The 12,903-nt window shown below is 40.9% G+C and overlaps 1 protein-coding gene across 1 annotated transcript; it reads right to left on the bottom strand.

Moving 5' to 3' along the window:
• Positions 1–1,221: 1,221 nt before the first annotated feature.
• capgb (capping protein (actin filament), gelsolin-like b) lies at positions 1,222–11,898 on the bottom strand. The gene is made up of 9 exons (XM_075451026.1): positions 11,798–11,898; positions 6,288–6,481; positions 5,287–5,441; positions 3,729–3,887; positions 3,435–3,584; positions 3,157–3,243; positions 2,914–3,046; positions 1,797–1,888; positions 1,222–1,645 (listed from the first exon to the last, which is right to left on the bottom strand). Exons 2-9 carry the CDS (start codon positions 6,478–6,480, stop codon positions 1,580–1,582), a joined length of 1,035 nt encoding a protein of 344 aa, XP_075307141.1. The 5' UTR covers position 6,481; positions 11,798–11,898; the 3' UTR covers positions 1,222–1,579.
• Between the last annotated feature and the right edge of the window lie 1,005 nt (positions 11,899–12,903).

The raw sequence follows: 12,903 nt of genomic DNA, 5'->3' as shown, positions 1-12,903 counted from the left end.
AATGAATGAATGAATGGATGGATGGATGGATGGATCTGTTTTATTTTCATGCCATAATCAGTCATCTTCTCTTCAGCATACACGTCCTCGTGGGGAGGGATTGGCAGACTTTACTGCATTTAGGTGAGAGGAAAACCATAAAAGTTTTGACCTGACCTTGCATCATATCGAAGTTGACATACATAGAGCTTTCGATGCATTGCCACTGATATATTTGTCCCTTTTTTTGGTCTCACCCCTTTTTTCTCAACCTTCCCCGTAATGGCTCTGGCTAACATTCGCTAAGCTGATATTTTAGTTAGACAAAACAAGAGTTGAACATAAGAAAGTTTAACAAATGTCATGAAATTAAAATCAGATTTTTCATGGTTTGATACAAGAACAACATGCAGTGCTTTAAAGAAAAGGATTGAACTCAAATGATAGAGAAAAACGCTTCAGATCCTCCATAAACCCGGGATGGAATTTGATGCTACTTTGCTAATTTTCAAAGTATGTGTATCATTTAGACTTTCCTGGTTAGATTAAAAAATTATATTTGATTTGTCTCCATAATCTTCAGTTCGAATTCATCTTAAACCTGATATAATTATAGTTGAATAAAGCATCTTAGAACAGGGTGTAAGATGCAACATGAAGCACAGATTTTAAACCTAATAACAGCAGTGTGCTTACAGGCTACACGCTACTGACTAAGATTAAGGAAATATCATTAGTATTATGAACATGTGCACTCGTATAGTATTTCAGTCACTAACAACCTAACAGTGTGATGTACATTACAAGTGTTGGATTAGATATCACAAAAGAGTAGAAGTACATTACTTCTATTGGCGAAATATACAGAAAAAAGACCCCTGTGAGGGATTTAAGGTTATCATGTTATATTTCAACCTCAGCTGATTGAATGTTGAACTAATGTCAACGACATGATATATGAGTGGGAAGCTTGAGTAGTTTTGAATAAAAAAATCTTCAGAATTATATGACACAACGTGGAGGTGTGCACCGAAAGCTCAATGGATATAAAGTCTTGAATAAACCTCTGATGTCAGGATAACCCGCCTATGTTTTCATTTTAAGTTAATCATCGGGACTGTGTTTATTGCAGGTAATTATCGTGTTGCCCTATCACCAGACGGATTAGCAAAGATTATGTAAAGACCATTTTCATGGGTGGAGTGGTGTGGTGGAAAAAAGAAAAGATCCAAAAGCAGCAAGTAGTCTTCAGGTTTATTTTCAAATGCAGGACAATCTGTGACACTATTGAACAAATATAAAAAAAAAAAAAAAATCAAAACTCTTTACTTGAGGTTCTTTTTTTTTTAAGATATATTTTTCTCTTCGAATCTTTACACTCTCACTACAGGGGAAAAAAAGTTTGGTTTTTTATAAAAGTGGCATCACATCTCTGATTCTACCAAAGCTCAAAGCAAGCCGCAGCATTCTCTGCCTTCAAATATGTACATACAAGTGAATTCATACAAAAAAAAACTCAACGTTTTTTCAGATTCTCTCTGTATGTCGATGTGCAGCTTGTTCTCGAGTGCAATATTTGTCAAATGTTCAAGTGAAGCGTTTAGTTCCAGCTCTTGAAGAACTGCTTGAAGATGATGGTCTCTTTCCCCTGTGGCAGAATTTCCACCTGCAACACCAAACATAAACTTTTACTGTCCGTTTCTTTCTTAAAGGCCTTGCAGTAAAACACTTCCACTTTACTGAGATGCAACAGTAACAGAGAGGTTCCTGAGAATGTGTTTATGATGTTTAATCTGTGCATAAGTCACAAGCGGCACCTGTGTTTTCATCCTGGGGTACTTCATTTGTTCGATGAAGTTGTCGGCCATCTGCAGGGCCACCCTCTTCTCCTCAGCATTTGCTCCATTTCCTGAAGGTTAGTCAGTAGTTCTCATTACAGTCTGGATTTCTCTAGAACATACTTATACACAGTTAGCGTGGTAGCGGATATTGTGGCCTGTTTCCCTACTCTGGTGGATCTTGAACAGACTTTGGACAGTGTCAACTTGTCGAGCGATCCGGAGGCAAAAAACCAAGGAATAATCCTTTAGGTGGCAATGAAGGAGACAGTAGTAGGAGACAGATCTGGACTGCAGGGAGGCTAGTCAAGCCCACTAACTGAATCTATGAAGCCACGCGTTGTCCTGCTGAAATAACCCTCGACTTCTAACTAAAGAAGTTATCTTGATGGTAGCATATGTCTCTCCAATACTCCGAAATACAACTCTGATGCAGCCCTATACCATCACCTAATACGTAGAACCAGACGTGTCCACTGTCTTTCTGTCCCTCTGATACAGGCTTGAGTCCAGGGAGCTTCCTCCCTGTGTGTAATACAGTCTCTGTTACATTTCCGGAGGAAGTTGTGGACTGTGTTGCGACAGACTCACTGATTTCTTTCACAATATTATACACTGTAGATGTTGAGAGACATCTTACTTTTTAACTATGACCCAGTCTTGCTTGTATAAACTTATCTTTGGTTTCTTTGGCGGCTCCTTTTATACCCAATCCTGACACCCGCACCAGTCACTAGTTTATCTGCTGTTTGAACAATCTTCCAGAACTCTGTTAATAGTGTATTTTCCTCTCTTCACCACCTTTTTCATACGGATTTCAGTTTTCAGGAGTCACCACAGGATGGTTAAAAAAAACAATACATTTTTTAAATTGTCAAACATTCTTCTGTTCTGCTGGATGTGTGCTTTGAGTTTCTGTCCTGCTCAAAGACCTTGACCTCCTACTGTCCTTTATCCCTTTTCACCGTGTTCATTAAAATTTGATTTCAATAGATATCAACTATCCATGTGTCATCTGACAACTATCGTTTTCGTCTGCATGCATGTCAGGAGGAACATGACAGCTGGTTTGGGGTCAGGTGGGTTTTTTCCTTACCTTTCCAGACAATGATTTTTCCGTTGGCGCCGTTATCCAGAATGAAGCAGTCATCTCGGACCAGCAGCTCCTTGGCGAACGGGCTCTTCTCTGACACCTTGGTCATAGTCATTGAACCTGTCGCATCAGACACCTGAGGTGTGAACACAGATAGGTTTTACTTCATAACCTAGTTAGATAAAACACTTTTTATTGGAGATAAGGATTTGTGATATCTCTGCACAAGTTCCGCAAATGGGTCACCTTGTAGAGGGAGGCAGAGTTGGAAGCATCAGCTTTGCTGTCCTCCTCTGGCGTGCTCTCTGCCAGTGCTGGCATCTGTCCCAAGACCTGCCCAGAAACACAGGAAAAAGACAAAGTTCTGAGGATTTCAAATCGTTTTCATTGTAACTGCTGACCAGAAAGTCATAGAAATGATTAGGAATTGAGTTCATGAGTAAAATTCTTCTTCTAATTCCTCCCAAACATCCAAATGTGATTGATAATTAAAGAGAATAACAAAATTGAAAGTCTGTTTTCACCTTGATCATCTCCTCCGGCTCTTCCCCCTCGTTGCTGTCCACGATACGTGCTTTCCCGTGTCTGTCTGTGTCTCGGATCAGTGAAGCGATCTCTCGCACTTTCTGCTTCTCAAAGATGTTGGCCTGCGATCCGATCCATGACACAATAATCTGCAGAGCAGCGGGTCAGCATCACATCAGCACAACAAACGGAAACAGGCGCTTTTACAAAGTATTTTACTATCTTATAAAAAAGTATTTTGGCTGCACTTGTTGTTTGCAACACCGTCTCTTAGATGTTTTATTTTATCTCACCTCTCCGAGGTCAAGGATGAAGCAGTCCCCCTTGTTGAAGCTGCTCCAGGACAGCTCCACCTCCTTGGCACGGATGTTTCGCTTCCCTTTGATCTGATACAACCTGTGGACCGTCCCGCCCCCCTGAGGCCTCCTGAAGCCCGACTCCACACCACCTTCCTGTGAGGGGAAAGGCACGTTCACTGAAGAGAACTGTGGTTTGAATAGTTAAGGCATTTCAAGTTTGATGTTAGCTTGCTTGCTGGGAAACATTAGCATTAACCTCCATGTTTGTTTTAACCAGCTCAGCCAAGCTACTGTGAAAGTGACGTGACCTTTGTCACAGAGGTCATAAAAAGGTGAGTACTGATAAAACAGACCCACCCTAAACCTTTCACCCTAACCAAACAGACCTAACTAAGTGCTATGGGGTGGAAGCCGTGAGGTAAACATTTCTAATTACAAAGAAGTTTGATAGATTGGATAATTAAAATAATTTTACTGATAACTGCAGGCAGACGGAGACTACGTTATCTGCAAATGTATCGGTCTCAAGGAAGAAATACCGATATGTAGATAGGTTTTAAGTTAGTTCATAACTTGCAAATCCCAAAACTATTAGGGGTGGGTATTGGCAAAGAAGTCACGATTCAATTCGAATCACGATTCACATGCCACGATGCGATACTATCACGATGCATCACGATACTTGAATTATTGCGATGCATCGCAATGCATTGCGATATTTTCACTGAACATAATTAAAAAAAATAATACAGCCATTACCAGTGGCTGACTAGCTGTGTATGATCTGGACAGCGTCTTCAATTGATACATAACTCAAAGATAATCAATTCATAACTGTATTTATTGAAACAACTTTTGGAGGTATTGCCATTAAAACAAATATTACTGGACACACTCATCACAAAAAGTTCATAGGATTTATAAAACTTAAAATAACAAAATAGGGATGATCAGTACAGACAAAAAAAAGTGCATAGGCTTTATAAAACTATAAAAAAATATATATAAAAATATTGCAAACATCCCTTGCAGCGAAATGCATCAATTGCATGTGTCCTATCATTAAAGGCATAAATTTTATTTTTATTTATTTATTTTTTAAATAATCGATACTTGGCGTCAAGAATCGATGCAGTAGATCGCGAAAATTAGAATCGCGATGCATCGTCATCACGATTATTTTGCACACCCCTAAAAACTATGAAATTTAGTTCTTATAGGGACGTTTTCACACAACAGATAAATAATGAAAAGAACATAAATTAGTCTTAAATTTAGCTTTTCTTTCAAGGAATTTCTACATCCTATATGACAGCAAGTTGTTTAAAATTACATCTAAAGGTAGTGGTCCTGATTCATAATAAAATGTAATGAATTCTTCCTTTTCTCTTCCTCTACCAAAGTTCTGTCTGGTAGTTTTTTCCTCACCTGCTCTAACCTTGGCAGAGGAATTAAGTTTTCACCCGACACATCACCTTTTCACATATCTTTTTGTTGTTTCCACTCGTTAAACTCGACTGTTTCAACACCCAGCTCTGTCCTCACTGCTCACCTTGTAGCTGACCCCTCTGGGAAAGAGCTGCATGAACTCTGGGGTCTCGAAGCCCTGAACATGCCTGTGCTGAACGGGATCGCCGCCGAGGAAGTTGTCCAGCTGGGTGGCCAGCATGGCACATGCGACCTGCTCGTCCCGAGACGACTTCTCACCTGGAACAGAGATGAAAGATTAAAGAAACTCGTGGAATGTTTAAAACTATTAGGTCAAATTCTGTCAGAAAAATGCACTACTGTGCTCGTAGTGTTTTTTTATCAAGAGTTTGGAGGAGCAACAACAACCTTGAGAACCACTGGATCTGTGATATCCAAATATCGGACCAAGCCACCTCCAGGTTCAACATGTGTTAACAAGGGGAGGAGGAGGGTTCAGAGAGATGCTTGAGCAAAGAGAGTTTGCTCTCCAAGCCGTGACAATCAGCTTAGTGTTACCTAAGCACCGGATACATGCTGGAAACAAGGGCCACATTTGAGTACTGTAACGGTCCTGCTGCATTTTTAATGGGACCTGCTCAAAAACCATCGCTGCTGCCCCCTCGGGACTTCTCTCCCTCTCATCATCCCTCCATCCCTCTTCGTGCTGCCTCTTTCCTCACAACAATGCTGCGGCAGGTCAGCGCTGTGTCTCATGTGTCATCACCATTACTGGCAGGGTTATTAGCGTCTCAGCCGCAGCACTGAGCTAGAATTAGGTGTGTAGTATGCCCGCACAATGGTTAGCTCTTTTGTTGACTGGAGTAGAAATAGGAGATGCATCCGCTTTCAGGTCTAAAGGATTTAAGTCATGCAACCTCTCTTTTAATCAGAATATCTCATCATCTGAAGCTCAGATTATCCCTTTTCTCAAAAAACCTTCTGTTGAGTGGTTTTTTTTTACAGCTTTTTTTTGCAGGATGCAGCATAAATCAGTATGTTTTAGACTCCCATTACCCCCCAAATATTGTCAACAGCCCCTTTGGGACCTTATCACAAAAGCCAGATCGGCCTCCGGTCTCTCACCTATCCACATGTGGAGGTCGGCTCCCTGCTCGCCACGGTTCTCCAGCACCAAATAGGAGTCTCCGTTAAAGAAAGCTCCCACCTCGGAGCGATCCAGCAGGACTGCCTTCATCTTTTCCACCCTCCACACCCACAGACCCGGGTCCCGGATCTCTGGGCCGAACTGACCTGGTGCAGGCTTGAATGGGAGCATACTGCATGGGGAGAAGACAAGAAGCAGACTGGTAAGACAAAAAGGGAAGGAGGCATGTAGACAAGCTCGTGAAAAACCCAAGACGTCTGAGTCACAGACAAGTCATGAAGGGAAGAACTTGGCTTATACAGGAACCGTAAACACACAATGTCGTGTCACTACTTGTTTGCCATTGGAATAAGGAGAAGTAAAAGAGGAAGTTAAACCTCTCACGAGAGTAAGTTGACCAAGATTCTTTCTATACTTCCTTCACTGATTAGTAGACACAAAATCCATACTGACGGAAAACTTGGTGTGTTGAGAGTTAGGTGGCGGTGGTTTAACTCTATCTGCGCCTCGAAAACACCATCTACCTTCAAAGGTTGATGAGTGCAATTACACTGCCTCTTAATGACCAACACATCACTTTTAAGCAACACAACACCAAGCATGTAAAAGCAGGTGTGGTTCTATGCAGGCTGCATCATGTCACAGATGAGAACAACAGGCCACCTACTCTTCATCTCAGGAGAAAGAAGACGGAGCAGCTGCAGTGCTTTCAGATGTAATTATTAAAAGTGTGTCAACCAACCACATGTCTGCCTTTTCCTGTCTGTGACTGCGGCTTTATTTACACGACAGAAAATAAGTCACCACCACATCGTCGTCTCTCACTCTACCACACCAGAGTTTTATGCTGTAGGTTTCACGAATATTAAAGCATGTTAAATCTAAGTCAGTATGATTTTATGACCAAGTATTTAATGTACATAACAGGAGAAATAATCCTGGACATTTCAGCCCTAGGAACTTCCCAAAGACATTTTTTATCTGTTTCCGGTGATCAGCAGCTCACTACAATCCTTCCAGCGGCTCTGTGACACAACATTAACACCAGCTGAGCATTAAAACATTCATAAATGAGAAACTGATTGCAGGACTGTTGTATTAATATTATAATTACCAAGTTATACCAACAAATAGGCACCTGAGTACAGTTTGGCAACGAAGTTTTGCTCTCAAATTAAAAAACAAAGCCTCAGAACTTTGCATTTTTTACTATTTTCCAAGGCTTAAATCTATAAGTGTCTCAATTAGTGTCTAAATGAAAATACCTTCTGATTTCTGACTCATTGTCTCTTGCGCCCCGTGTCCAACAACATAAGTTACATCTGGGCTTTTTTTTCTGTAGAATCAAGTCTTATCTTTCTTATCAGAGTCAGAGTGATCATAAGTAGGCCTGTCATTATCACTCAAATCTTTGCTACTTCTTCTTCTTCTTCTTCTTTGCAACACGTTCCAGATACAGTTTACCATGGAACACTGAGGTTCATCACAAATTTGAAAATGCTTAACTTGGATGGTCTGATTTGTTCTGCTGTAGACATCGGTATGTTTCTATATACAAAGCAATTCTTGGCTTCCTTCCGCCCTATCTTCTGAAAATGTACGGGCGGTTAATGTCTTCACCCTCAAGACTTTACTCCTTCTAACCATCTCTAAAGGTGTTAAGTATTCTGCTCCTTCTCTGCGTGGAATCAGTTGCAGAAATGCCTAAAATCTACGGCAGATGGTTTCATCAAACAAATTCTGGATGTGTTGACTTGATTAAATAATGAGACTTCAAGCCTTCAACTACATGTAAAGGCCTTCCTGAGCTGGTGGCATTAGATGGTTCAACGTGTGCTTCACATTATGTGATGAAGTTTACTTTCTTTAAGTGTTGAAGGGGCAGTGCTGGATAAGTAGATTCAAAAACATAAAGGGTCATATTTGCTTGGACATCATAAAGTTTAGTACAAACTCACCATTATTCAATGCCTTGACGGTAACTTGAAGGGTTGAGTTAGGTGTAGAACAGTGGGGAGGTAACTAGTTTATCTAGTTTATATAGTTACAACGTTTTTCAACTAGATTTACACATGACATGTTTGACTTAAGCTCCAGAGGATTAAAAAAATAAACCAGTACTTAGTTATAAAATATTTGACATAAGATGACAGTGAGGTATATTTGCAGTTTTAGCTCTACAGATAAGAATCAAGAGAATGATAGCACATGATAACAATTTCAGCTTTATCGCAAGCTTGTTAAAGCTACATGAAACTGCTGAGGTTTCCTCTGTAGATACGAAAAGACCTGCAAATTCATGGAGACTGTGACACTTTTTGATACGTTTTGACAGCCATATAGAAATTACTGGGTTTAAATAAACACAACTGAGGTGCAGCAATCTCTTAACAGTCTATAATTATATGAGCCAGGCGTTTACGTTTCAGTTTTGCTTGCAGAAAGGCGCCAGGCATCACCTCTAAATGATAAGGATAGACTATAAAACAGATTCTTGGCTTGATTATAGTAATTAGAGTCAACGGGGGGGAGTGAGCTCTCCTTTAATATGTGCTTAAATAAGCACTTAGGAAGCAGAAAGTTGTGAAAATATTGAGAACAGTGGTGCTAAACATCAGCATTGTGGTCAAATGAACAGGAAGCCATTACAGCGGTTCCTGAGTTGTGTAATTACCAAAACAAGATAAAGAGAGATATGACAGCTCACAAAGGTGAACATCATGAACACATGCAATATGGCAACACAGAGGGGGAACGGAGTTAAGAGAGGGAAACAGAAAGAGGGCCTGAAGCCGCACATGCAGGGGCCCCTGGGTTAAGGTTACAATGCGTGGAAAGCCTTGGACAGAGTACAGAAAAAAAAGCCCCGGTCCACTTAACTGTATGATCTCCTCTGGTACCTCCGGCATGCTGTCTGACTCCGGCTCCATTCTGCGTGTCCACTGAAGTGTGTGTGTGTTGTGTGTGTGTGAAGTTGTAAGGTATTGAGAGGCCTGCAGTGGAGAAGTGTTTGAGCTCACCTAGCCTGGTTAGCTTATATGTGGGAGGAAACTGGAGCCGGAGTGATGAAAGCCTACCTGTGGCCTGTGGATAGGGCGCCGTGTGGAGGGGGGTAGAGTCTGGTTCCTGGTTCCTTGCTAAAGCTAAACACTAGGGTGATCATTCCTGTAAGAGAAAGCTCCTGCATCTTTCTATTCATTCTTCCCTCATCTCCTGATTCACCCAAGTCTTGCACATCAATAGGAAAAGCGTTTACAAAGCTGAGAGATGTCACAAGCCCCCAAATATGCAGGTGAATCGCCCTTTTCTGCCCACACTGTGTCTGATTTATTCAATAGAAAAAGAGCCAATCTAAGCCAAACAGCTAACAGTGACATGCTTCAACAACACAGCAGGTCCTAGAGTTGGGACTACTGACCTCTAGAATGACGTCTACCTTTATGTGGAAAAACTCATATGAGTTGTATTTCCCTTCTGCTTATGAACTATCTTTAGGGGTTCAAACAAACAACTTTGTTTCAGTTGGAGGACTTGTTGGTTCTCATCAATGCAGCTTGGAGTCGGAGCCGATAAATACCCATGACTACTGCACAGTCTTTCGACACAGGACTTAACGCAGATTAAATACTTTCCTATTGCACTCAAAATGAGTTAGCAGTTGTATTTGTACTTAGCACTTTTATACAGTCGCCCCCTGAAGGCTTTTTGAATGAATCCAGGTTTCAGGCGCATCGGCTCTGCTTTTCAGACCAGACACTGCATACACTGTTTTTTAATATGTAGTCTACACTTTATTAAAATATCCACTGGGAACCTTCTTAGAAAATTCACTCTTATTCCAAATCATATTATAGTTACCAAGAGTTACCTAAGTTTGGGTGTGAGACGAGCCTTTTTTTAGTTGTACTGATGAATTACCAAATACCAAAGCTCAGACACATGGATGATCAGACTGATCATCACTGAGAAAGGTGACTGCATAAACTACGTTTTCATAACTATATAATTCTTTTTTGCAGCTTCCAATATAAAGTAACTATTGGTAAACTGATTTATCTATTGTTTTTTTTCTTCTTTTATTTGTATTTATTATTGTTAGTAAATGCCAACTACTGACAGAGTGAAATCTGGAATATTTGTAGACCTAATAATGTTGAAATATTTGAGAATTCATGGTTCCTTCTTCAGTTTGGGAGCTCTTTGTAGCCAAGCCTGGATCTGAAGTCACTTTTCCCAAAGCTAATCTTCAAAATTACATCAAAATAGTTCATTTAAAAAAAAATGTTTTAAGCTTAGTTGCTCTCATAAGAATTTTCATATTTAAAATACAGCTTTTTACTTGAGAGATCTGCTGTTTACGGGCTCATTTAAAGAGTAATTGAATCTTTATTCTCGTTAACATTAATAATTCAGAATAGTCATCTGAACAGATGTGACAATGAGTCTTAATCTGAGTTTTGATAAGGTTACAGAAGAGAAAACAAGGCAGCCTGAGAGGGCAGAAGATAAAAAGACGCCCTCTTGAACTGGTCTGCTGGAGCGTTAAGCGGTGTCTGGTTGGATGGAGGACAAAGCGGGCAGAGAGGGAAACAGAGTGGATGGAGGAGTTCAGGTGGAGAGACGAGGGCACAGATAGGCTGCAGGGGTCACTGAACCAATCAGTCTCTCGTGCGTTGTTGAGCAGGCAGAAATTTGAGATCAGACAATATGCTCAGAGCAGCAGGCGTGGAGAGACTCAAAAGCGATCTATGGCTTGATCAACATGAGTGTTTGCATGGCCGGGTGGACTGTGTGTGGCGCGATAACGAGACTGAAATCAAGACTGAGGCACAACAGAACGATGCAAACAGGGAGAAAATGAGAGGGTCAAAAAGCAAATGGGAAACAAATGAGACATGAAGCTTCATCTTCATGTTGAAATACACAACTGCGGTTAACAAGAGCATGTGAGACCAAGATTCCTGTTCTGAACTATTAACTTGTTCAGCCCCAGGAGTCTGTCTGTGGCTACTACTCCAAAATGACATAAAAATGTGTTTCTCTGCAATTACAAACTCTGTGTAAACCGTCTTGGTGTCGAAATAAAGCTAACACTCGTGAGACTTTGTCAGAGTCAGATCACCCCAGATGTTCCCCTCCCATCTGGTGTTGAAAGGGTAAAAGCAGCTTCAAAACTCATGAACTTTGTCACAACTTCAGGGACGTTTTGAAACAACTGCAAATACGGTGACGTGTAGCAAACGAGACATGGAAGGAGTGGTTGGTATTCCCTTACTGATAACAGGGAGGTGTCACATGATATAAAGAAGAAAAGATGCCTGTTGAGGAAATGAAACAGAAGAGATTCCTCAGATGCTTTCAGGAAAAGGAATGTGATCAGTGAGCAGCAAAAAATACAAGTGTTAGGGAGGGGAAGTGAAAAGACAAAGCAAGAAAAAACTTTAAAAAGTTTAAAAAAAATGAAGACAAAACTCCTGTTCAGACTTACCTTGGGAAGTGAGAGGCGGCGGTACGAAACACGTCTGAGCAGAGACTGGGTAGGAAAGCAGTGATCCGATTAGAAACTCCCCTGAACACACAAACATTTCCTGTCTGGGCCTGCAGCGGCCTCAGCCCGCCCCTCTCACTCAAAAAGAGAGAAAATAATAGAAACCTCACTGAATCAGGGCTGTGAGTAAAGCAAGCATTCAAATGTGAACCGGATCCTCGTTTAGCTGAAGAAAGCGGTAGAGCAGCTCCTCTTAAATTCAGATTTATTCACTCTTAAGTTGTCATTGGAAAGTCTTCTGGAAGCAATGTGAAGATTTGGAGTGAGAATTACAAAAGAAAGGGTATATGTTGTTCTTTTTGTCTGATATGTTTGTAACAACAAACAAAAATATTCCCATAAATCCACATTCTCTGTCTAAAAGGATTAACTCAACAGCCAGTAGGTAAATATCACCATAGCAACAAGCCCAAACACAGTGTTAGTCATATTCCTCCCATCCTTCTGTGAGGTAACACCCAGGAATGTGCGTGCAATGCGTTGTATAAGATTTTACTACGTGCCCTCCTGCACAGTTTTACCCGTGTCAGGCCTAACTGAAACCTGTGATTCATCTGCTCAGAAATCAGGAGCAAACGCTTACATCTGCATCTGCACAGAGGCGTTACCATAAAGACCGGCTAACTTTAGTTGTTCAGGGCGGAGCTTTCACAGCTTTCAGTTGAGATGAATAAAAGACACAGAAATTATCACATTTCTTTATTACCGATATGATTAGTGTTGGTAACTTTAAAATTTGGGGGGTTTTTTTCGGTTAATTGTGAGTTGAAAAGATCAAACTGATCTGTGTTTTTTCTCTGTTTGGAGTATGAGTTGAGAAAATTTAGGTAAGTAAAGATTAGTGAATGTCACTTACAGTCTTCCTGAATCAAATTGAAGTTATGACTTACTGGAAAAGTGGATATATAAATAAAAGATGTCCCTGCTCTCCCACCATGTTGGAGGTCAAACTCAGGTCCTCGACCAGAGGCCGAGGAGCCGGTATCTCAGCTGTTTCTATAGAAACTGTCCTCCCCTGGACAGAGATCTCTGATGTTGTACCCGGG

This window comes from Odontesthes bonariensis, chromosome 19 (assembly GCF_027942865.1).
Source record: "Odontesthes bonariensis isolate fOdoBon6 chromosome 19, fOdoBon6.hap1, whole genome shotgun sequence".
In the NCBI taxonomy this organism is placed as follows: domain Eukaryota; kingdom Metazoa; phylum Chordata; class Actinopteri; order Atheriniformes; family Atherinopsidae; genus Odontesthes; species Odontesthes bonariensis.
The sequence above is the reverse complement of the archived record's forward strand: the minus strand, read 5'-3'. Positions and strand labels throughout refer to the sequence as shown.

Bases quoted from the DNA above. Each gene is read 5' to 3' on its own strand.
- capgb (XM_075451026.1), bottom strand. From the start codon at position 6,480: ATGCTCCCATTCAAGCCTGCACCAGGTCAGTTCGGCCCAGAGATCCGG. The intron at 3,888-5,286 runs GTGAGCAGTGAG...TTCCCCTCACAG, and splicing joins CCAGAGGGGTCAGCTACAAG to GAAGGTGGTGTGGAGTCGGG. The intron at 3,244-3,434 runs GTGAAAACAGAC...GTTTCTGGGCAG, and splicing joins AGCCGGAGGAGATGATCAAG to GTCTTGGGACAGATGCCAGC.